Here is a 22,378-nt window from a genome sequence, read left to right on the forward strand (position 1 = left end):
GCCAGTCGACACTCGCAATAGGGGTGTCTATGTCAGCAACATTACAACATTAGGTAGTTGAGCAAGATTTTGCTAACAAATATTTATTTTACATATTTTTAAGATATTCTGTTAATATTTAAGTGGACTCTAAGTTATAAGAATTTTTGTTTTTGCTTTAAAAAAAAAATATGTATTATGTCGATAAAAACTATTTATTATATTTATATTTTACTGCTAACACTTATGTCTACTATAGATACTTTCATTTATGTAATATAAAGGGTATCCTTCAATTTTTAAAACGTCTTTACGTCTCCCTAGAAGTTGGTTTGTTTAATCGAAACAATTTTGTGAACGCCCAATTTTTTAAACTGTGTTATTCACATAAATGTATGACTTATTTGTTATAACATGTACCATATGCTTTACAATTACATACAAATATACAAACGATATAATATTAAGTTACCACAACAATTTTGTATTACCAATGGAACTACCCTGTATTTCCGTGCACGTTCAGTCTTAATCTTATGAGCACATGTATACCAAGAAAAAATATATGGAAACACAAAAAAAAAAAACAAAAGAATACAAAAATATTTAAATGTTCTATGTATGTACATCACAAGCGCGTTTTAACGCCATTCATTGTATAGTCATAAATCACAAAATTCACAAAATCGTAAGAAAACTCATCTCATATGTTAAATATATACATTAGTACATACATAATTGCATAAGTGAAAATACAAAGTAAAAACAGAATTATGACAAAAATGCAAAAGCAAGCACCTTATTGATTTCTGCGTGTAAAAGTACACATACTCGTAAGTAACTACGAAAAATATTTTTTTAGGTCAGTCCTTTTATCTTTCGCCAACTGATTTTAGTAGCATGAAAATGAAGTCTTGAAGTATTGCTGGTATGTCAGACTTTTTTTTTATTTGAAAAAAAAAACCATTCTTGAAGACGGGAAGAAACATTTTAACTAGCTAAATAAAGTCATATATATTAAGCGCCCGGTTTGAAGAAAAAAGGAGGTTATAAGCAAGTTTGAAACGACAGGTTTTGTAATAATATAGGCTTTTTGCAAAAATTTAATTACGATAAATAGAAATAAAGTTTGTGATTACTGTCCGTGGTACTATGAGAGTATTCTGGCGTCATTTAAAATTTCGTTCGTTACACGTTCCTTCAACATCCAAAATCGAATTTTCTTCATACAAATGTAGCTGTTGTATTTTTGAGAGCTAAACATTACTAGAGATCAAGGAAAATTCATCACTTGCTAAATTTTTTTTTATTTTATGTTAACTAAAGCTGATTTTCGACGGGTAGATGTTAAAATATCTAAGAAGGAGGAAATTTCGGTCAGGGACGGACCCAAAAAAAATATTTATTATAATAAGTATATTTATTTATTTTATACATCATTTTTAAATAGAAAATTGCATCATTCGTGATTTTTAGGAGCGTCAACCCAACAAATCTCTCCTACCCAGTGCTACTACGCAAATAGGTACTCAACCTTCGAAGGGTTGAAAATGACCGCTCGCTCGTTGCAAATAAACAAAGATGGTCGGAAAAAAAGACTTTTATCACCTTGGTTCAAGGCGTCAATAGAATCCTCAGGCAGCTCTTCTTTTCGTATGTTAAGACCAGTACCTAAAAGAAAGACGCTCATTAAACATTAAATTTTGGTGAAAAAAAGAAGATACACCTGCGCCACATGATAAATTCGGCAGTGAAATCGTCTGTCGATGTTTGTTATTCGCCTGCTCAGTACGTTTCAAATTCTTGTGCCATTTGACAGAAACTAGGGCCCAACCTAAGAATTTTCTTTGGCACGATGTTCTGAACATTTTTTAGTCTTATTGACTGGCGAGAATAAGAAACATGCAATTTCGTGATATATCAACATGTTTGGTAAAACTATTGTCGTTATGAGATTAGTCAATTTTTCTTTTAAATTTTTGGAATGTATATAAGAGAGCAGTTTTCTTAAAATTAATGCCAATTGATCACAAAATAATGGCAAACTTATGATTTTGTTGAGTTTGTTAACCGATTTTGGATTATATCAGCTTATCTTATATTCCTAATTAAAATTTTGGTAAAAAAAATTGAATCCATTATAGAAACAAATATTTTTCGATATTTCCGCTAGAACCTTCTCCCTCACTTGCCTTGGCAGCAGCGAAGCGAAAGGGGTATTTGCTAGTTCATATTTAAATATTAGGATGCTTCACCAAAAAAATTGGCGGTTTCTCCACCCGAATTATAAGATTTATTATTTTTTTAAATTTTGGTCAAAATATTTGGCAAAATATTTAGATTTACGTGAGCGGTACCGATTTGAAAATACCTCCAAAAATCTCATTATTTTGATTTCGTTGATAAAATTTTTAAACATTTTCCACACTTGAGGTGATTTTTTGAACACTTCTTTTTTAAAGGCAAATTTTATTTATAAAAAAAAACCGATTTTGGCATGTATTTCAGAGTAAATCTAAATATTTTCCCAACATATTTTGGCAGAAGTCTTAAATTATAACAGATTTTAGAATTCCGATGGAAAAACAGTACCGATTTTTATTTTTTATGGAGAGTGAAGAACCTCAACAGATTCTCTGTCCCCACACAATACATGTTTTTTAGGAAATATGCTAAAAGCATGCATTATGCAACAAAACAAATATTTTATTTCTCATTTATGATACATAAGTGTGGGAAATATTTTTCGATAAGGTACGTTCGATGAATTATATAAATCAACACCTGTTTACTGCATGTTTCCACACAACCCCCAAAACCCTCCACCATCTAAATCCGCCACTGGTCGCTATATATGTAGTGCTTAAAAATATCCCTTAAATTATATGTATGTGCATATATATCGTAGGCCCTCTCCAATAACGACACAAATCTCAAAAAACAAAACCCTTACTACAGTTAAGGGCCTCATTCTTCTAATTTTTGTATAGCTATTACTATTTATATACATATTTTAGTAAGTTTTAGACACGGATTACACAAGGAGTAGAGAAATTAGCCACTTAACAATAGAAGGTTTTTTTTCTCACAAAGAGAGCAACATAAAAAGCTTTTGAGCGGACACAAATTTTAAAGATTTACTGTAAGCTGGTGTCCACGGTTGCATTTCAAACATACAACATTTTATAGAATTTTTAAAATTATCTCCAAGCAGGACCAATACGTAAATCTCTTCACTTTGGATAAACTCTAACCTTTTCAAATAACAAGTAATTTGTAAGCAAAAAACAAAACCGACTTCAATTCGTATATCGACTGCTCGACTGAAGATCGGCCCATCCTTTTCAAGTAAGCCCTATTTTAGAATTTGGTTGAAGAACACCCTATCTCAGCTGCCGATTCAAAAATGCTCTATCTCAGCTGCCGATTCAAAAACGCGTTTTCGAACTGGCTGCCCCGATAGGTCGATCTTCCGCTCAGCAATCGATATACAAATTTAAGAAGATGTAATGATCGGATCTAAACCAAATTAGTATGGTACCACCTCTGACGTACCACCTTTCCTTAAAAAAAAAAGAGTTATAGAAATCTGCCTCCTCCTTTTTTTGACGTCGGCTAAAAAGAAAATACAAAGAAGCAGGGGCCTAGCTATCAGCATATGATTAAGGTAAATAGGTACATATTTATCACTCCGAATTTGCAATATAAATCTGGGATGCTGGGAATATTTGCATTCGCATTCGTTATGCGAATAATTCGCATCATTTTAAACATTCCCATTCGACATTTGCATTCGCATCGAATGATACGAATGTTTTGCGAATGCGAATGTGTACATGGGCAGAGAGTCAACTCTAGTATTATTGAAATGGTCTAAGTTTGTCTAACCAAGGTGCGTACAATCACCGGCTTTTAGCTTCAGCCGCTAAACGGTTAAGTAGTATGTATATCAAGCAAATTTGTGGGCCTTCAACAAGTACTGCTAAAAGTCTTATTAGCAGGGAACGGATTTTATGGAAATTGGCTGTTTTTCTGCTAAATAGATAGATTATATTCCATTAAGAAAGTCCACGATTTAGCTTTCCCTGATTCGATATACACACATTTGATGTTCCCTTTTTTGCCTTTCCTTCCTTAAAGGTCTGTATGCAGATCTCAAGAAAAGCAAAAACTCCATATAAAATGACGTACAAGAAGTGACTAAGAAATAGGCAGTTCTTAAGAAATTTGCTACACTTTCTAGTATAATTTTCCAAAGTTTTTTTGTGAAAAGCACAAGGTAACCCCTGTTTGCAACAGGAATATATGCCCGTTCCATTCTGCTTCATCCTGAGTTTCGTCTGAAAATAAAAAATTCACCCGAAAACTTGTCATGCGTGCGTCCATAGTAAAACCATGGAAACCAAAAGTGAAAAGTGAACCGGTTCGGCAAAAATGAAACTCATGATAAGGCGGACTATTTCTTGAGGAACGAGTGCGGTAACAGAATGTGAAATATCAGAAATCAAAATGCCTTGGACACATACACGAAATAATGGAAATTTGTTTCTTGTCAGTTTTCTTGAAAGCTGCAACTGGCCTTTAGTTGTAAAGGGCAATGAAAAAGCCCTTATTCCTGATAATATGAAGGTTTTAAACGTTTCATATTTAAACTGGGCGCCACTTGTATCAACTCACGTCGAGCGCGCGTTTAGTGCATTCAAGGCTTTTCTTCGCGAAAATGGAATTAAAATGCTGTCAGAAAGCTTCAAAATGCATCTTGTGGTTCAATGTTACTACAACTATAAAGATTCAAGTTTTGTGAGTTAAAAACTCGAAAAGGGAGTATAGTCAAAGTATTTAGTTCATAGTTTTTCTGTTTTTACTTGTAAAATAAACATTTCTAAAATAAATTTATTTTTTACCCTTTTTGCACTTCCTAGTGCCTTTTCCTGCCTATTTCGCTATTTGATTTTGCCTTTTCTAGCCTATTTCGTTATATTATTTTGCCTTTTTTTATAGGTTTTTAGGTCCTAAAAATCCGTTCACTGCTTTTGCTTATAAGAAATAATTTTAGATTCCTCCAGCGAAAGCGAATGCTCGGATGAAGAATCTAGAGACATTAAAAATGTGAAATTAAAGCTCAATTGAAGGCCTATCTTAAAAGATAACGAGCATATTTCGGTAAAAATTCTCTCGATTGGTGGAAAACTAAACTAAAATATGACAAATTGACAGATCTGGCCCGCAAATATTTTTCAGCGCTCCCCCCGCCAGCGTTCCATGTGAGAAATTGCTCAGTGCAGCCGGCATTAAATACGAGCCTATAAGAAATCGCCTCTTGGGAGAACTACTAGATTAAAACACTGTATAGGTTAAGCAAGAACGTTCAATGTTCTGGTAATTTACAAAATTTTTAAGTAATAAAACCAATGACTTAAGTTGATTATAGGTTTTTCAATGTTATTCCTAACATTCGCATTCGCGTTCACATTCGCATTCGCATTCCGAAAATTCGCATTCGCGAATGTGAAAAATGTGACATTCGAAACAACCCTAATTCAAATGCCTGCTGTGTAGTTGGCAACATGTTGCGTGTAAATGTTTCACAACTCAGTCAACTCGAAATATTTCCAACATAAAAATGAAGCCTAATTTGTTATTTGGTCTTTGAAAGCCATATTCCTATTCGATATTATTACACATCCTGGAACGTATATACATAAATAGATGTATGTATACATAAATTATTGATATACACAACACACATACCAGCAATGGGATTTCATACACTTGTATATAAAAATTCTTATGAGCATTTTCTACCGAGAAAATAAAAACAATTGCATTAAATAATTAATGTCAAACTAATGAGTGTCCACGTCTAGTTTCTGATTTGTGTATCTGCATATATTCGTCCGTCCTCATACTTTCCTTTCAGCACAAATGCATATTTACATATTCAAAGTTGAAAAAAAGAAAAACTAGTTTCCATATGCACAAAAAAAAATATGAAAATCTAGCAAATACTAACAAAATCCTTAAATGCATGTAAAAACAGTAGAAACGAGGCAAAAATAACTAAAAAAAAAAAATATATTAACTTTAAGGGAAATACTTATTAAAAAAGAGAGCGAAGACGGAATTATGTGTATAATTGTAAATTTCTGTAAACTAAAATATATGATAATACAAATAAATAAGCACACAAAATAAGAATTTCACAAATAAAGTTTTACTAAGTAAATGAATACCAAACAGTGAAGAAAATATAAATTTAAGAGCAAACTGTAGTGAATTACGCAGCGTTGAAATCGGAAAATGAGCGATTGCATTTTTTGTAGTTTTGCACAAGACAAATAAACAATCACCGTAAATTAAACTAAAAAAAAAATTAAATTATAAAAATTGACTACAAAAGTAGTAATTGCACAAACCAGGAATAAGAAAACAAATTGTAGAAAAAATGCACAAACCAATCAATTTATCCATGTAGTAAGCCACAAAAAAGAGCTCACTGTACGGTAACTGCACAGCTCACTATTGTAAATAGTACAGACACACATACTTACATAATTAGAAGAATAAAAATTAGCTATTTGGAATAACAAATAAATAAACAAAAAAAAATCGGACATGAAAAGCTATATATGAATATACGAATTTTGTATGTATGTATATACAGTATTTTAAAAAGCGGGTAAATAAAACATTAATTAAGTAAAATTAACAGCAAAAATTGACAGTGTAAAGAAAATTAGAAAAAACAGCAGACTTACTTGGGAAAACTAGCAATTATGTAGATGGAAAGGAAAAGTCTATATAAATAAATAGCAGATTTAAACATACATACATACGTATGCATATGTACATATATATGTACATTAGGGCAGGTCAATTTTTTTTTTTTACTATTTGCGTATAACATAGGAGGATTCTACGTGTAATTCTAAGCAAACTTGCTAAAGACACCAAATTGCCAAAAAAGGTTTCGAAGAAAATGTGAAAATTTTCACAGTTAGACCCTCTGGTGGAAGTTTTAAGAAACCTATAAGTGTAGAAATGGATTCCTTATACAAAAAAACTTCATATAGCCGAAAAAATCTCCCATACAAATTGACCCGCCCTAATGCGCATACATACATATGTACATATGTATGCATATACGAGTATGCAGTCAAAACGAATGCGAATTTTAACAGAGAGGCGCCAGAAGTCACAAGCATATTAGCGCAATGTGCTGATTAGCTGAGGGTGCAATTCAAAAATCATTAAGCAGCTAATATGTAGTATTAAATATAAATTTATTTAATTAACATTTGAAATAAGTGTATGTTAAGCTTAAAAATATTATAATAATTCAAAGAAGCGGCTTAAAGGGAAATGAACAGATATACTTTGAATTGTAGAGACATATGTATATTTATTAACTTGTTATTATTTATTGTCGACAGCCCATCCGCATTTGAAAAACAATTGCTTTAAAAATTCAAATATATCTGTTCAGTACTGAAAACTGGGCTCGAATTGTAACATCCGTTCACTGATCGAAAATCATACTAAAGAAAATTACGTGATACCGCCTGAAACGCCATCTGAAACTGTTTTCTTGACTTGTTTTTCAAGAAAAGTATAACAAAGCTAGGTGACCAACGCACGGATTCTGTGAAGATGCCTTTAGATACCAATTTGAAAACCAAAAAATATGCTAAAAATTTAAAAGAAGTAAAGGAGACTGTCATAATGCCGCTTCAAGTAATTTTACTGACAAATTTTGCATTAAATAATGCGCAGGTCATTGCGTTAATAAATATGGTCATTAAGTCCCTGTCCCAGGAGAAGCCTCCATTTGGGGTCTGAGTACAATGGTACTGCCTCCCATAAATTTTGGTTAAAAATCTAGAGAGGCCGGGGGGGCCTTTAACAACGTACTACCGGGTGCAATAGTCAGATCCCTTAGTAAGCTTGGGGCGACAGCTGATCCCGTTAGGCTCATACACCGCATAATCAGCGAGAGTGTTGTCGCGACGTTGAGACATCGATTCCCTCGACTTTCGCAGTCGGGTTCATGTTGTTGTACTAAGTCCCGCCTAAATTGGTTGTCCACCAATCTTTGTGGGTCCAGGAAATGCGCTCTTTCGGCGGTGTTAGGTGAGTAGGTTTAAGTGGGCAGGTGTAAAGGGGGTTGGTTTGGTGGGATATCGGACTCATTTTATTCACTGCTTTTAATTTCAGGGCTTCGCCTTGGTCTTTCCTGTAAGTAACCTACCTTTTTTATAAAATTTTCGGTTTGTTTCCTATCGGCACGCACTCACCTGTGTTTAGTCCTCTTTCTTTTAAATAGGGAAAATACGTCCCGCTACCCTCTTCAGCTATCTTTATTAATCCCACATAGCTAGCGTCCGATCAAAGCGTGTTTGTGTAAGTGGCATATTTTTTCAGCAGCAGCCTAACATTCATTCTTCGTCTTACCATTTGTTCTTTCGGGCTTGGCGATATCTAACTACCTACTTGTGATTTCGAATTTATTTTTATTTTGAGGCCATCACTGAGCAATTGAAATAATGAATAACCGGAGTAATACAAATTACATACCATATTATGTATGTACATATGTAAGTGTAAATACTTACTAAATGGTTATTATACTAAAAAACATAATTTTTTACATCATACAAAATAATTTGGACGCATAATAAAAGATAAACAAAAAAGATATTATTAGAAATGGTAGGTGCATAATTTTAAAATGAGAAAGCGTGGTCTACATGTCGATGTAAATACATACATACATAAATTGTGCATATTTATGTGTAGTCTAAGCGATCGTAAAATGCAACAATTCCAAATTAACAAAATGTTAATAAAATACATATGTATGTACTTTTATTTTCCACTTTTAACATTTCATACTGATTTTTCTTTCACTTTCACTTTAAATCCTATTATTAAATATAAAAATTTCCGTACTAACATTATTTTATATGCGTGCATACGTATGTAAGTATTTGTATATAAATATTTTTCGGAATTCCGTACCAATTGGCGAACAGAGACAAAAGCTTTTAAAGCTGGTGTAACTTTTCTGCTTCAACCAGCATGCATGCACGCATGCGTGTGTATGTATGTACGTAAACATTTATGTATTGATGTGAAATAGTTTATAAACAGTGCATACATGACAGACATCATTAATATAAAAAACAAAAAAAAACAATTACAATTAAATTAAAGGGAAACAGAAATAAGAATAAAAAATAGTAGATGATAAGCAAAATAAGAATAGAATTAAAAAATATATATGTATTATAAATATAGAATATACATAAACATAGGTATATTAATGAAAACAGAAAATGGAATGAAGTGAATAAAAATAAACTAAAAAAAAAAAATATTTGCAGCATTTCTTCTTTTGGATATTCAGCCAAAGCAAGCGAGTTTTTAAAGTTCGATGAGTTCGAAGGGGGCTTTATAACGAATTTCAGCATTGGTATGTATCCTTTTGCCCGCAACATTTTTGTCAATTTTGGTTATTTTTCTTTTGTTTATTTAATGTTCATAATTTTTTCATTAAAGCCTAGCTTCTTATATAACAAACACCATATAAATCCACATTGCAAACTTTGTGCAAAAATTATAAAACATTCTGCAAAGTTGCATCTAAATTTTCCACTTTTTAACAAGATTTTTGAGTTTGCGGTTATATAGCCCATTAAATTCTAGTACAATTTAAGTTGCTAAAAATTCGCGTTGGGTTTTGATAAGTATTTTTTTAAATTTAACTCTTTTTTTAAGCAAAAAAATTGTCGAATATACTTCGTATGTAAAAAGCGTTAAAAGAATTCCGCAAAACCAAAGCGAGAAAAGTAGAAAATTTATATGCAACTTTGCAGAAATTTTAAAATAAACAATTCGCTATTATCCTTTGAAATCTCCTGAGGAGAATCAGACTTTGCTGAAGAGAAATATTTACTTTCAATGGTTATATACCGTTTCAACGAAAATTTGTTTATTCCCCATTTAAAATACATGGGAAACTTTGAGGGCTTTGAGCGACGGTAAATATTTTTTGATTTGACAGTATATTTTTTTTTATACAGAACAATCCCAATACATATATATAAACGTCCGAGACGAACAGTTAGACATTTCAAATTTAATATGTATTAGTTTCTTAATAAAAACATGTATGCTTTTATTTTTCTAATATACAGGTGATACTAAAATATTATGACAAAAAAAGGTAGGGGCTGCAATCAAAATTATTTTTATGTTATTTTTTTATCAGCATATTCAAAACATATACATATGTATGTAAACAATGGTTATGGTACAAAAATTAAATATTTAACTTTAGTAATGCCAAGATATGGCATGTCTTTAATACAAATATGTATCATATCAATATTTCGGGCTGGCATTAGTATTCCATTTATTCTTTAATGAGGCTTAATAAGTATATTAACTTGCTAGTATCGGAACTATTTATTTCACATTTATTTGCCAAGAGTTCTTCCATGGCTTGGCGCTAGAGAGTCATTCGCAATCGTATGCTGCTAATGGTTCATTGTACTAAAGCCGGCCTTCCGACATAAGTTACTGTTCCATACGAACACAGATTTTATCTTGCTAAAGACTGCGGCAAATAAATGTTATTTTCGTAATTGATATTCATTTTCCTTCGATCGCTCTTTGCATTTCCTGTGGATCTAGCACACATACTGAAAACTCGAGTTTCAATATGCCATGGTGACTTCTTGGAAAGGCACTGGGCAGCCATTCTAGTTTGAAACTGTTTTTATATTCCTACAAAAGCAAATTAATATCGATTTAAATTAAATTTCAAGTTTTTTTTTTTCAAAAACAATATTTGAAAACTTACGCTTTTACCGCTATCGAACCATATTTTTGTCTTATAGAGTGAAAGCTTTGGATAAATACGTTTGTGTTTAACGTTCGTACCGGGTAAAATACGTTGTGCCTCAAAAGGCACAAACACACCGTCAGCATTGTACTCAAAAATACGTTCGGTTTCCAGTGAGATCTGGGAGGAAAGGCGGAATGGTACCAAAAATATTAAAGATAAATAATGTAAACGGCTTAATGACGTAAGCTTACATTTTTTGATGTAAAAATTCGTCGTACTGTTGATGCATTTGTAAAGTACCAAACATATTTTATGAGTCCCTTATATTTTCCTGCCTTCACAACCGTAGTACTGTTCGGTACGCGGAGCTTGATGCCGGCGCTGAAACGTTTGCTGAAATGCGCAAATATTTCCTAAAAAAGCAAGTATGTATATAGTTGTGTTTTGAATTAAAATAAACAAACAAGAAAATCAAACCTCATGCACATGAAAGGTATGTTCTACACTTCTCTCTTCCACAATGCTGATACTTTCGTTGAGTATTTCAATGACATAATCTAACCAAGCTGAAAAAGCAAGCGACGGTTCGCCAACGTCCGAAACTTGACTTCCATCATTCGATTGCTGCTGTTCCGACTGATTTGTTCCATTAACAATTAATGATCTCTTTGCTGGAAGTGGAGGAAATTTACGTGTATTAACTTCATTGACCAGCTCCGACGCTTTTACAGGGCACTTTTTAACCATAGCAATAGTCGGTAATTCGATCGGTGGTGCTTCCAATACTTGGTTGGATTTTAGCAACGAATTATTATTGTAATAAGAAGTGTGGTGTGTGTTCGATGCTTTTAAGACAGGCGATAATACTTCAGTGCAGGCAGTAGATGGTGCTGTACTATTTAATACTGGTGCTTCAAGAATACTTATACCGTTGCCAAGCCATGTTTGCTCTTGCTGTAGTGTGATATCGTCAGTGGTTGATAGGTCTATTTGATCAGTGAGTTCAAACTGATCCATTAGCTCAATTTTACAATCACTTAATTCTAGGTGCGCCGTCGTTAAGCTATTTGTCAGATTGGATGGCTCCGTTTTCACATCGTTGAAGTAGGGACCATTATGCAACCGTGTGTCTTCTGCGTCTTCTGCCGTAACGGCGAAACTTAAACCTAAATTAGGATCTCCAGGATGTAAGTTGTCATTGGTGTTTGTTGTTGAATTTGTTAATGTGGCATTATCCGCGTTATTATCCTCTAAACGGGGTGGATAATTTAGGATTATATCCTCAAAATCTGGAATATTCTGTGCATTTGTAATTAATGAAATTATCGTTGATTTCTAAGGGATCTAAGAATTGTATAATGGTGGTATTCAAATGAGGCCAGAGGCAAAAAGTAATATGTCACACACGTCCTTTAAAAACTTGGTATCAAATATGGTTTTTTACGTTTTCTGACCAACAGGAAAATTGAGTTAGTTCACTTTTGAAGAACGTATGCGAAATTCTTGTTTTTAAAAATATGGGTATTCATGGAAATGTGTAAATGTCTCCTAGCTGCGGAAGCCTCGTAAAGAAACCGACGATTTTCCATACAAAATTAAGTAGGTTTACGAGGTTCCCACGGTTACAAGGCATTTACGAGTTTAGATGAATCGCCCTAATATTTTGTCGATATGTTATACAATAACTTACCTCATCAGACATAAAATCATTATTATAAATAAATATATCGTCTGTTTGTCGGCCATCGCTGCTTTCCATGTTAAAGTTCCCACCAATGTCTATGCTTAAACCGAAAAGTGCATCCTCCTGCGTGGAGTCTACGATTGGTGTTTCGATACTTGTTGGCATCCAGAAGGATTTTAATGCACTTGTAAAGTTTCCATACGCCGTTTTACCTTTTCGGTTGCTTAAGACAGCTGCTAAAACTAGCAAAATGTGGTCACACACTTCTTCTTGCATTACGACTGAGTTGTCTGGCTCGACTATAATCTTTAGTTTCTTGCAGGAGCAGGAATATACACCCTTCCGCGTTGATACACCATTACATACAGCTGTAACGTGCAGTCTGCCAGCTGGAAAAACTTTCGACTCATCACATTTGACTACAAATAATGAATTAGAAATGCGCTGCACAGCAGGCACGTTGTTTTCCTCTTGCTGACAAATATTCCAGAGGCGTTCTTTGTGCTCATCATCTAAACTGTTTAAATTCCAAAGCACATCGCGGGAGATGGGAAAAACTTCTGCTTTTGCTATATTTGGGGAATTGCAAGCTAAGATATGTTTGCATAGCTCCGAACTGTTAGTGCTTTTAGAGGCACAAGAGTAGCACTCTAACGAACCTGATTCCCGTCCACTTGAGTAATTCAAAAGGACAAAACTACGTGGTTGGGCATTTTTTCCCCTACATCGTAAAGAGTATAGGAATTTGCCATCATCTAAGCACTCTAAGCGAATGGGATCTAAGGGCACTCGTAAACGCAGTGCATCCCTCCTCAATTGGCAGTCTTCATTACGGCAGACAGAGCTTCGTACACCATTCAATTGTCCACATTCTGGACATCGCTTCAAACCGCGATAAGATCCAGGCGCTATTGGAGCCGGTAGCAATTCATATTTTTGGGATATAATTACAACACCCGCGCGCTCCTGATCAGTCATTCTACGATAAATGGAAAATTTCCTTATTACGTTTTTTGTTGTGCTTTAAATTTTGCAACAACAATTTGACAGTGCTGTAAATGGATAAAAAATGTCATTAGGCCTGTTCATATATTTTCCAGTGAAGTTATCCAGTAGCTTACCGGAGGCAAAGCTATATACATACGCTCTCTTTGTTATATGCCTACAAATGTCTTGAAAGTGGAATTTTCTACATTCAACGTGTAAATAGACAAAAAATAGTATCCGGAACTTCGATTTTCAGGAATTAAAACGCTTTCGAAAGTGTTTTATTTATTTATGTGAAGTGCAGTTAAATGTGGCAATGCAAGCGCTTTTTCTCCCCAAGTAGCTGTAAAAATGCGAAAGGCTAGTTACTCGTGTAAACAGCCAGAAAATCCTGTTTGCAGATTTGCAGAAATCATTTTTGGAAATAAAAATTGCAAGGTGTATCTACACCTGAAATTACCCAAATTGCTTTCGAGAAATAATTTCAACTTGCTCGTGCTGCACCAGCAATTTTCATTACTACTTTTTATTGTTGTTGTTGCAGCAGCATGCAAGTTCCCCAAAGGGTTTTTGGGGAGTGTTGCTGGAGTGACAGTCCTTGGCCAAATATAAATCTGGGTCGTTCCGGTTACGTAGACCCGACTGTCGTGGGAACGTGGGAACTACTCTTTGTCTGTTTACACGGTGAAGTACTTTTTTATTTACGAAAGGCGAATTGCAGATTGCCAGTGCTGCTAAAGCAAGTTGAAATATATTTCCGAAATCGATTTGCGCGCTTTTAGTTGCAGTCACACCTTGCAACTTTAATTTCCGAAACTTATTTCCGAAAAGTGACAGAAAGGTCTATCTGGTTATTCTCATGGAAATAAAATTTTATTTTCTCAACTGAAAGCGAATTGCGTGAAAATTGCGAAATATTGAAAAGTCTGACATGCTCTTAACTGCACCTGCTCTTTTGGAAATTCATGAGTTTGACAGCCTTAAGGACTAGCAGTTGCCACGTCTAACAGCTACTTAAAGAACGGGAATAATTTTCTAAACAGGATGGCATCATTTTATTAAAATCAGTGACCAAAACAAAAAGAATAAGGCCACAATAAAAATTAAAACCACAATTTATAAAGAAAACTTTATTATAGCACAACGGAATTTTATCCACCTGGCCTTAAACGCTCTCTGTCCATTTCACACAAAAAATGTTCCTTTTGGTAACTATTGCGACGCTGTGCCTGCTTTTGGCTATTATAGGGGACCTCGTCAAATTGGTGAGTGGTGCCGCCTAGAACCCATGTGATAACAATTAATTCATCACTTTATTTAATAGCTGCAACTATCCAGAATATTTCGATGTGTTTCCGGATCTGGCTCCAACGATGAGCTACAACAGCAACTAAAAGAAGCTCGCGATAAAGTTGAGCGCGTGCGGCAGTCAGCCGCTGCTACAAGTCACTACACGTATACCGTAAAATTGATGCGAGCTGAAAACGAACTTAAAGCCATACAATCGAAGATTCGTAGTGAAGGCAATATGCAACGTCTTAAAGGTGCATCCGTCGAACTTATTGTCACCTACCTTCTAAAAGGTATTATCTCATTAGCTCTTTTCATATTAACTCTGCGCAACCGATATACACCCGTGATTGTGTTTAATGAAAGTGTAAGTTTTGAACCAATTGGTGTACTTCTGAGCTTCCCAACAGAGATAGACCATGCGATATCTGTGCCATTCTGGGTGTTGTCTTGCAATAGCGCATTCCGTATGATTATCAGCGCAGTCAAAGGGAAGTGATTGCATGCATTTTCTTTGCCAATGACAACAAAGGAAATAATGTTGGCATCGGTAGCACTAAGGAGGGAAGGATGACTAGCTAAGTATGATACAATTTTATCCGTGAAAGTCATCGTTATATAAGATTATCAGCACCATCAACCGGAGTGCTCCGAACTGCCATACAAGTATTGCATTTCATTAAATTTTATTTTATTTCAATTGTATGTGTGTATTTATAAGTTTATTCAATGTGAAATAACAGAATTTATATACATATTTATGCTTTCAAATAAAATACATTACTGCAAAGTTTTCTCAAAAGTGCAATAATTGTTTTATTCATTTTATTTTTTTTTTTTTTGTAATAGAACTGTGCATTTCACCGTCTAGCGGTTTAAAGAAAATGAAACAATATTAAACCTGTACTGAATTCACACCATTCTTGCATACATAATTGCTCTTAAAGTAAGATTAAACGCACCCATTGCTAGCAGTACGAAAACATTATTTCTAACGGAAATAAATACCAACTTGCTAATGCTACATAAAATAGCTTTTGCAGTGTAATATTTGATTCCAGTGATTTTCATAAACTTTGTTTTTAGTTAATTTAATTATATTCAAGTTTGTTTTCATCTAAATTTATACATATATACTTCATCAGTGTGATCTAATTAAAATCCCACTGAAATGGTACATAAGCTTCGCAGTCGCGATATTTGTCACACTTCACCTCGGTCTAACCAAATTCGGGCTGATTTATATGGAGAAACACAAAGTACTGTCACACATTCTACGCCTAATCATCACCAGCGTAAGCGGGAGGATATTAACAGCCCTGTAAACTAAAAAATAATTTAGTGATCTTGAAAACACTAATAATTAAACACTACAAATTTCGCTTTAGATTAAACGTATACAAAATTCGATGCTGAAAAATGTAAGCCAAGTGGAACACCTTCGGCCACTTATGTTTAATCAGACGCGGGAAGAAATGTTAAATGTTGAATCATCTATTACTGGTTTAAACGTAACGCATTATGAGTTAAAATTGCGAAAATTAGTTGATGAATGCATATTTTCGCATACTTTTAAAAAACGGAGAGGGGTCTCTTTATATGCGATCAAAAAGGCCATAAGAGAGAATCATTCGTACAATCCTATTACTTGTAGGTTAATATTATTGCAAATAATTAATTTAAGTTTTTAAAGTGTGTTTAATAATTTTCAGTTTCAAAACCTGTGTCACAATACATTGCATCTTCTATTGCCACTGGAAAGCTGTGTCAAACTACCGGTCATGGAGCGTCTGGAACGTTTCGGTTAAATCGTACAGAACATAAGAAATATGTGCGTCAATTACAAAATCTTAGAAAAGGTTAGTAAAAAAAGCACATTCGTTTTACTAAAATACGCAGTATGTATGCACTTAAGTACATAACTATGACAATATTTTTAGTTTCCTCGCAGTCACACGGGATACAAAGACGGCCTAAGCAAAACAAACCATACAACACAATTCATTAAACTGGCGAAAAATACAAGCATACTTACATTGTTAAGAATATTTATGTAATACAAATATTGCTTTGGTTGAAATTAATTAAGGTTAAGCACCTAAACGACTATGAACATTGTGTATTTTGATAACCAACGTTATAAATTAGGAACCATTTTTAAGTTTTTGCATATCGTTATCTTAATTCACAAAGGCCTTAACCAACAAATTTCTTATTTTACTGGAGAAGCAAAAAACATTTTAAAAATAGTATCAAAAACAGGTGGGACTTTTTAAAAAGCGGCATGCAACTCCACTGTTTTGGGTACTAACATTTTAAAATTTTAATTGAAGGTGTACTTTAATACCTCCTAACAAAATCTTCGAAAAACGCAGTTTCAAACAAAAATCTTGTTTAGGGTCTTTGAGAATTAATGAAAAATATGTAACTATATTTTCCAATGAGCTGCATCTTTTATAAATAAATCAAGAATTGTACCCTAGAATTGAATAATAAAACATTACAGTGCTGGTTATTAGCAATAATCCTAGCTGCGAGCTGCATAAATTTGTTCATTAGCCAGACAGTCGAATTCTACTTGTGCCTCTATCCAGCTAGCCACCCGTAACAGCATTTCCTCGTTTAGAGAGCGACTCATTAATTGTAACCCGATCGGTAGACCGGTTTTGGAGAGTCGTATGGGTATTGAGATAGCTGGTATGCCTGCCATATTAGCGGGTTGCGTGCAGAAATCTTGGACAGCACACTGATCGCGATTACTGAGGGATACAAAATCGCTATACAACGGCGCATCTGTTAAGGTGGTGGGTGTGAGTAGTACGTCCACTACATTTTCACCGTCTTTAGGCCTTTCAAATACATGTTTGAAATCTTCGGATATTAGTCTTCGAACACGCAGAGCTTTTTCAAAATATTTCTGATAGTTTTTACGCAACAAAAAGTAGTTCCCAGTTAGTATACGTGTTTTTACCACTGTGTTAAATCCCTCAGCTCTTGTCTTTGCATATAACTCTTCTGTGCTGCTTTCATTGTCGGCACGATGTCCATATTCTATGCCATCGTATCGCGCCATATTGCTAGCTACTTCACACTGATTCAATATCGAGTATACGAAAATACTTGCCGCCGTGTTCGGTAGTGAAACTTGCTGCACTTGAGCTCCACCATCTTCTAATAAGTCAGCGACCTTCATCCACGTTTCCAAAACTTCACCGGAAAGTCCCTCGCAATGGTACTCTTTAGGTATACCAATTCGAACATTTCGAAGATCTATATCTTCAAAACATGGTATTTCTATTTTTCGGAAGGGGTTTCTCAATGTAGTGGAATCTTTAGCATCTGGCCCAGCGATTGCATTCAGTATATCCAAGCAATCACCAACACTCCGCGTAAAAATGCCGGGTACGTCCATGGAATTCACTAAAGGTATGAGACCATAACGTGACACCAGACCATATGTGGGCTTTAAGCCAACAACGCCACAATATGCTGCGGGATTACGAGTAGAACCCCCAGTATCTGACCCGATAGACCTAAAAAAAAAAAATTAGTGAAAGCTTAAATTAATATAATGTTTATAAATTAAAGAGGTTTTAATATTAGTATTTATTTATATTTTATTTTAGTTACGGGTAACAAATCTCTACTAAATAACGGATTGAGCTTTTTACCGGAGCCATTTAAATTGATATCCGGTGAAGGATAAATGCAAAGTCATTTAAAAGATTTTAGGTTTTAAAAATTTTCAGTGGGTAGCACGGTTTATCAGTGTTGTCGCGATGTCATGAAAAAATGTATCGTAAAAAAAAATGGATCAAATGTAACTCAAAAAATTTTTTTAACCCTTAGCCACCTAACGCCGGTCACAGTGACTCTACCGTTTTTTATTTTTTAAGTATTCCCGTTATTATGCAAGCTGCGCAGTTGTCCGTCTATGTACTTTTTCTTTTCTCTCGTCAGTTCGTTTTGTGCAATCAGGCAGTCAACACGTGTACCAATTCAAAAACTATTTATTATTACAAAAATTACTATTTACAAATTTTATTTACAAAAACTATTTCAATTGCGATTTAATCGCGCCAAAAACAATTTATTGTTGAAGTCCATGTTTTTAAGTTATAAAAAAAGAAAAAAATTTTAATTTCGAATATTGTTTCCTAATTAGATCTCATTTTATAAAAGTATCTACGTTTTCTTACAAAATTCGTATAACAATGAATAAAAAATGTTATTGAAGTATGAAACTTCTTTTAAGTTAATTTTTTGTTAATATTAATTAAATAAAAGGTACAAAAGAGTTATGTGCGGTTTTTGCGTGTTTTATTATTATATTTATAAATAAACACTAAAATTAAGTAAGGGGTCACCTTGACCGACGTTAGGTGGTAGAGTGTCTAAAAAAGACGTTAGGTGGCTAAGGGTTAAGTATCAAGTTAGAAAATATTGTTCAAAAAATGCTATTTGGTTCTATAGCACTGCTTTTTATTATTGTCAATAACCGATAAATCAATTAATTCACATTTATACACATACATGTTTATGTACATGAATGAAAATATCTTACATATAATCACATACTATCAGAATAGATTATTGTTTTTAAACTTGTATAAAGACGAACTAAAATATTTCATAGAAACTTAAATACAAATATAAGTACTTAAAACTACAATTTGTCGATCATTTACGGTAGTTATCAAATTATGTGATACATTATTCCCTAAGCTTATTAGACCACAAACCATTTCAATACTTTCGATCAAATTTTAAAAGCCCCCATTGCCTAGATACATATATATTTTCTTTTTGCCATGTATCAAAATTTGTACTACCCGGAAAATTTAAGTACTTTGCGAAATGAGCGAAAAAATTAAGTATCTTCCCAATTAACACCAAAAAAAAAAATATTTCTCCAGCCTTGGAGAAATTCATAGTTCTCAAGTTGATATTCAACATCATTCTCCAACTCATCTCTAACCGACGCGCAGATACGTAAAAAGTGATAGAGAAACTAATTTTTAACCGACTTCCAAAAAAGGAGGAGGTGATCAGTTCGTCGGAATATATATATATATATATATATATATATTTTTTTTTTTTTATGTATGCTACCGCATAACTTTGGACCACGTAAACCGATTTCGATAATTTTTGTATCGGAAAGATAGTGTATCAGAGGTAGTCCCATACTAATCTGGTTAAGATCCGATCAGTGGATCATGAGATATATATATATATATATATTTTTTATATGAGAGTTGAAGACGGTTTTTTTTGCTAAAAATTACTTGTTAATAATCAAGTGAAAAACGAAAGCTATATAAAGAAGACAATTTCTAACTAAAAGTAAATAATCTTCAAAGCATCCTCAAATAATCTTGAAAGAAAATAAATATACTGTGTATACTGTGAAGGGAATTATTGTAATACGATAGTGATTAACTACATAATACAAAAGGAGTAATAAAATGAAAAATTAATATTTAAATTCATCTATGTATGCCTCTTCAATCAAAAATGTATACGGTATTTTACTATTTCAGTTTCAGTATCTCAATGATATGTTTGAGACCAATGGGAAAATTATATTGGAGTTCAAGTTGAGAACTACCATTTTCTCAACTTGAGAAACAGTCCTTTTTTCATGCAAAGAAAAATTCCCTTTTTGTTGAGAACGCTATGATCCTCCACTTGAGGTACTGTTGAGAAGCAACGTTGGAGATTTGAGAAATACCTTAGTTCTCAACTTAACCTCAAGTTGAGCTCAAACCTAAATGTTTGTTGGATTCCAAAAATTTGCACAAACCCGTATCACTTTTGAAGTATATGGATCAAACGGCAACACTGTTTATCATGCGTTGGCAACGCAATGTATATTTGACATTTGTCAATTCTCTGCAACTTCGCTGCCGTGGCTGTCATTATCTGGAGTGCAAAAAAACTAAATATACCAATTACCAGGAAAATTTTATAGCGATTTTCACGTAATTTTAATTTAAGGAAAATGTCGGCACTCTTCCGCCTGGCCAATCGGAACGTCCTGCAGAACAGCATTGTGCTGCGTCTCTCACGCACCATCAAAACGTCTCAGAAAAAGGACGATACTGCCGCGGTCGTTGCGCCTACTACTAAGGAAGATTTTGCCAACCCCAATCCAAAAAACTGGGTGAGCTATGGATTCGACTACAAGGATAAAGTTAACGACCGCAACACTACAAAACTCAGCTTTTTCACAGCTGTAACGCTTTGCTTGGTTTGGGGCACATTCCTTTGGTCATATTCGCCAGATCCAATGCTGCGCGATTGGGCCCAACGAGAAGCTTATCTTGAATTGCGTCGCCGTGAAAAAGCTGGCGTCGATTTAATAAATCCCAACTACGTGGATCCCGCCTCAATGAACCTGCCATCAGACGAAGAACTTGACGGCGTAGAAATTATAATTTAAATTTACATAATTGAACTTTTTATCAAAACTAATTGTTTAAGAGAAATGCACTTGTGCTATGTTATGTAATTAAGCGAGGGAGGTTCTAAAGGGCTTCTTCAGGAATAAACGCAAATTGAACTTTCGAAGATATTGTTTTCATACATAATTTAACAAAGCGCACATTTCTGAATAAAAGTTTAAAATAATTAATTGGAATTGTGCGGGTGTACGCCAGTAGTTTGAGGTTGTGTTTACCACAGTATATAGTGTTTACAAAAACGAACTAGTGGCGTTGAAAGATAACAAATCTTGACACTACAGTGTTGCATGTTGAAGTTGTATAGGGTTAAGCGGACATTTTTGTTAGAAAAAATGTTTCCATACAACTTTCAAAAACAACGTATTATAAAACAGTACTCACGCATAACAAATACCCGCAGCTACGGCCGTCGCAGATCCACCGGAGCTTCCACCAGATATATGCCATTTTTGATCGCTTAAATCTCGACTCCATACATTTCTTGTAGGCCCGAAAATTGAATCCACTGTTCCAGATCCCATAGCGAATTGATCCATGTTTGTTTTACCAATTAGAATCGCTCCAGCAGACGACAACCGTTCACAGACAGTGGCGTTGAAAGGTGGTATGAAATTCTCCAACATTCTAATATTTAATAAAAATGTAAATCTCTTTATTTTATTCAATAAAAAATATGTGAGCAGTTACTTTGACGCACAAGTCGTAGTTAGGTCTTTCGTGCAAAAGTTATCTTTGATCGCGATCGGAACTCCATCAAGTACCCCTTGATGCTCCTTGTTCTCGTAACGATAACTAGACTCTTTAGCTTCATGTAAGGCCTTTTCCGGTGATAATCGTATAAAAGCATTCAAGTGCTTCAGTTTCACAGCATCGTCGAGCGAGTGGTCCACAACCAAACGTGGCGAAATACTACCATCCGCGTAGCAGCTCGACAGCTTAAAACGTTAAATTGAAATATTGTAAGCATGAACTAAATATTTTAATTCAAACTCACTTGTTTAATGCTCAATTGAAGATGCCGCTTCATAACTTCTCAATATTCCTTCCGCTATAAACAATGGAACAATTGTTATCCAAGCAGCCACAAAAATAGCATAACTCAAAAACAGCTGACCCGTTTTT

The 22,378-nt window shown here is 34.1% G+C and overlaps 5 protein-coding genes across 5 annotated transcripts; 3 read left to right on the plus strand and 2 right to left on the minus strand.

The window, feature by feature from the left end:
* Positions 1–10,131: 10,131 nt before the first annotated feature.
* On the minus strand, positions 10,132–13,792 carry LOC108363391 (uncharacterized). The gene is made up of 6 exons (XM_017616745.1): positions 13,634–13,792; positions 12,519–13,564; positions 11,306–12,127; positions 11,080–11,241; positions 10,844–11,005; positions 10,132–10,767 (listed from the first exon to the last, which is right to left on the minus strand). The coding sequence occupies exons 2-6, from the start codon at positions 13,488–13,490 to the stop codon at positions 10,633–10,635; spliced, it is 2,253 nt and encodes a 750-aa protein (XP_017472234.1). The 5' UTR covers positions 13,491–13,564; positions 13,634–13,792; the 3' UTR covers positions 10,132–10,632.
* A 714-nt stretch (positions 13,793–14,506) lies between these two features.
* Positions 14,507–15,600, plus strand: LOC108363394 (uncharacterized). Its single transcript, XM_017616754.1, has 2 exons — positions 14,507–14,764; positions 14,824–15,600. The coding sequence occupies exons 1-2, from the start codon at positions 14,696–14,698 to the stop codon at positions 15,286–15,288; spliced, it is 534 nt and encodes a 177-aa protein (XP_017472243.1). The 5' UTR covers positions 14,507–14,695; the 3' UTR covers positions 15,289–15,600.
* Positions 15,601–15,676: 76 nt separating this feature from the next.
* Positions 15,677–17,171, plus strand: LOC108363397 (uncharacterized). The gene is made up of 4 exons (XM_017616756.1): positions 15,677–16,116; positions 16,178–16,439; positions 16,502–16,648; positions 16,730–17,171. Exons 1-4 carry the CDS (start codon positions 15,961–15,963, stop codon positions 16,795–16,797), a joined length of 633 nt encoding a protein of 210 aa, XP_017472245.1. The 5' UTR covers positions 15,677–15,960; the 3' UTR covers positions 16,798–17,171.
* Positions 17,143–22,366, minus strand: GatA (glutamyl-tRNA(Gln) amidotransferase subunit A, mitochondrial). Its single transcript, XM_017616746.1, has 4 exons — positions 22,251–22,366; positions 21,944–22,191; positions 21,638–21,880; positions 17,143–18,322 (listed from the first exon to the last, which is right to left on the minus strand). Exons 1-4 carry the CDS (start codon positions 22,281–22,283, stop codon positions 17,317–17,319), a joined length of 1,530 nt encoding a protein of 509 aa, XP_017472235.1. The 5' UTR covers positions 22,284–22,366; the 3' UTR covers positions 17,143–17,316.
* On the plus strand, positions 20,669–21,362 carry NP15.6 (NADH dehydrogenase [ubiquinone] 1 beta subcomplex subunit NP15.6). The gene has a single exon (XM_017616755.1). The coding sequence runs from the start codon at positions 20,794–20,796 to the stop codon at positions 21,232–21,234; it is 441 nt and encodes a 146-aa protein (XP_017472244.1). The 5' UTR covers positions 20,669–20,793; the 3' UTR covers positions 21,235–21,362.
* Positions 22,367–22,378: the final 12 nt, after the last annotated feature.

The sequence above is a fragment of the Rhagoletis zephyria genome, unplaced genomic scaffold (assembly GCF_001687245.7).
Source record: "Rhagoletis zephyria isolate East Lansing unplaced genomic scaffold, Rhagoletis_zephyria_1.1 Rzeph_scaffold_01266, whole genome shotgun sequence".
Lineage (NCBI taxonomy): Eukaryota > Metazoa > Arthropoda > Insecta > Diptera > Tephritidae > Rhagoletis > Rhagoletis zephyria.

Bases quoted from the DNA above. Each gene is read 5' to 3' on its own strand.
- LOC108363394 (XM_017616754.1), top strand. From the start codon at position 14,696: ATGTTCCTTTTGGTAACTATTGCGACGCTGTGCCTGCTTTTGGCTATT. The intron at 14,765-14,823 runs GTGAGTGGTGCC...TTTATTTAATAG, and splicing joins TAGGGGACCTCGTCAAATTG to CTGCAACTATCCAGAATATT.
- LOC108363397 (XM_017616756.1), top strand. From the start codon at position 15,961: ATGGTACATAAGCTTCGCAGTCGCGATATTTGTCACACTTCACCTCGG. The intron at 16,117-16,177 runs TAAAAAATAATT...ATTTCGCTTTAG, and splicing joins ATATTAACAGCCCTGTAAAC to ATTAAACGTATACAAAATTC. The intron at 16,649-16,729 runs GTTAGTAAAAAA...CAATATTTTTAG, and splicing joins ATTACAAAATCTTAGAAAAG to TTTCCTCGCAGTCACACGGG.
- LOC108363391 (XM_017616745.1), bottom strand. From the start codon at position 13,490: ATGACTGATCAGGAGCGCGCGGGTGTTGTAATTATATCCCAAAAATAT. The intron at 12,128-12,518 runs GTAAGTTATTGT...ACAAATGCACAG, and splicing joins ATGATTTTATGTCTGATGAG to AATATTCCAGATTTTGAGGA. The intron at 11,006-11,079 runs GTAAGCTTACGT...CTTTCCTCCCAG, and splicing joins GAATTTTTACATCAAAAAAT to ATCTCACTGGAAACCGAACG.
- NP15.6 (XM_017616755.1), top strand. From the start codon at position 20,794: ATGTCGGCACTCTTCCGCCTGGCCAATCGGAACGTCCTGCAGAACAGC.
- GatA (XM_017616746.1), bottom strand. From the start codon at position 22,283: ATGAAGCGGCATCTTCAATTGAGCATTAAACAA. The intron at 21,881-21,943 runs GTAACTGCTCAC...ATTAAATATTAG, and splicing joins ACTACGACTTGTGCGTCAAA to AATGTTGGAGAATTTCATAC. The intron at 18,323-21,637 runs GTGAGTACTGTT...TTTTTTTTTTAG, and splicing joins GCTGCGGGTATTTGTTATGC to GTCTATCGGGTCAGATACTG.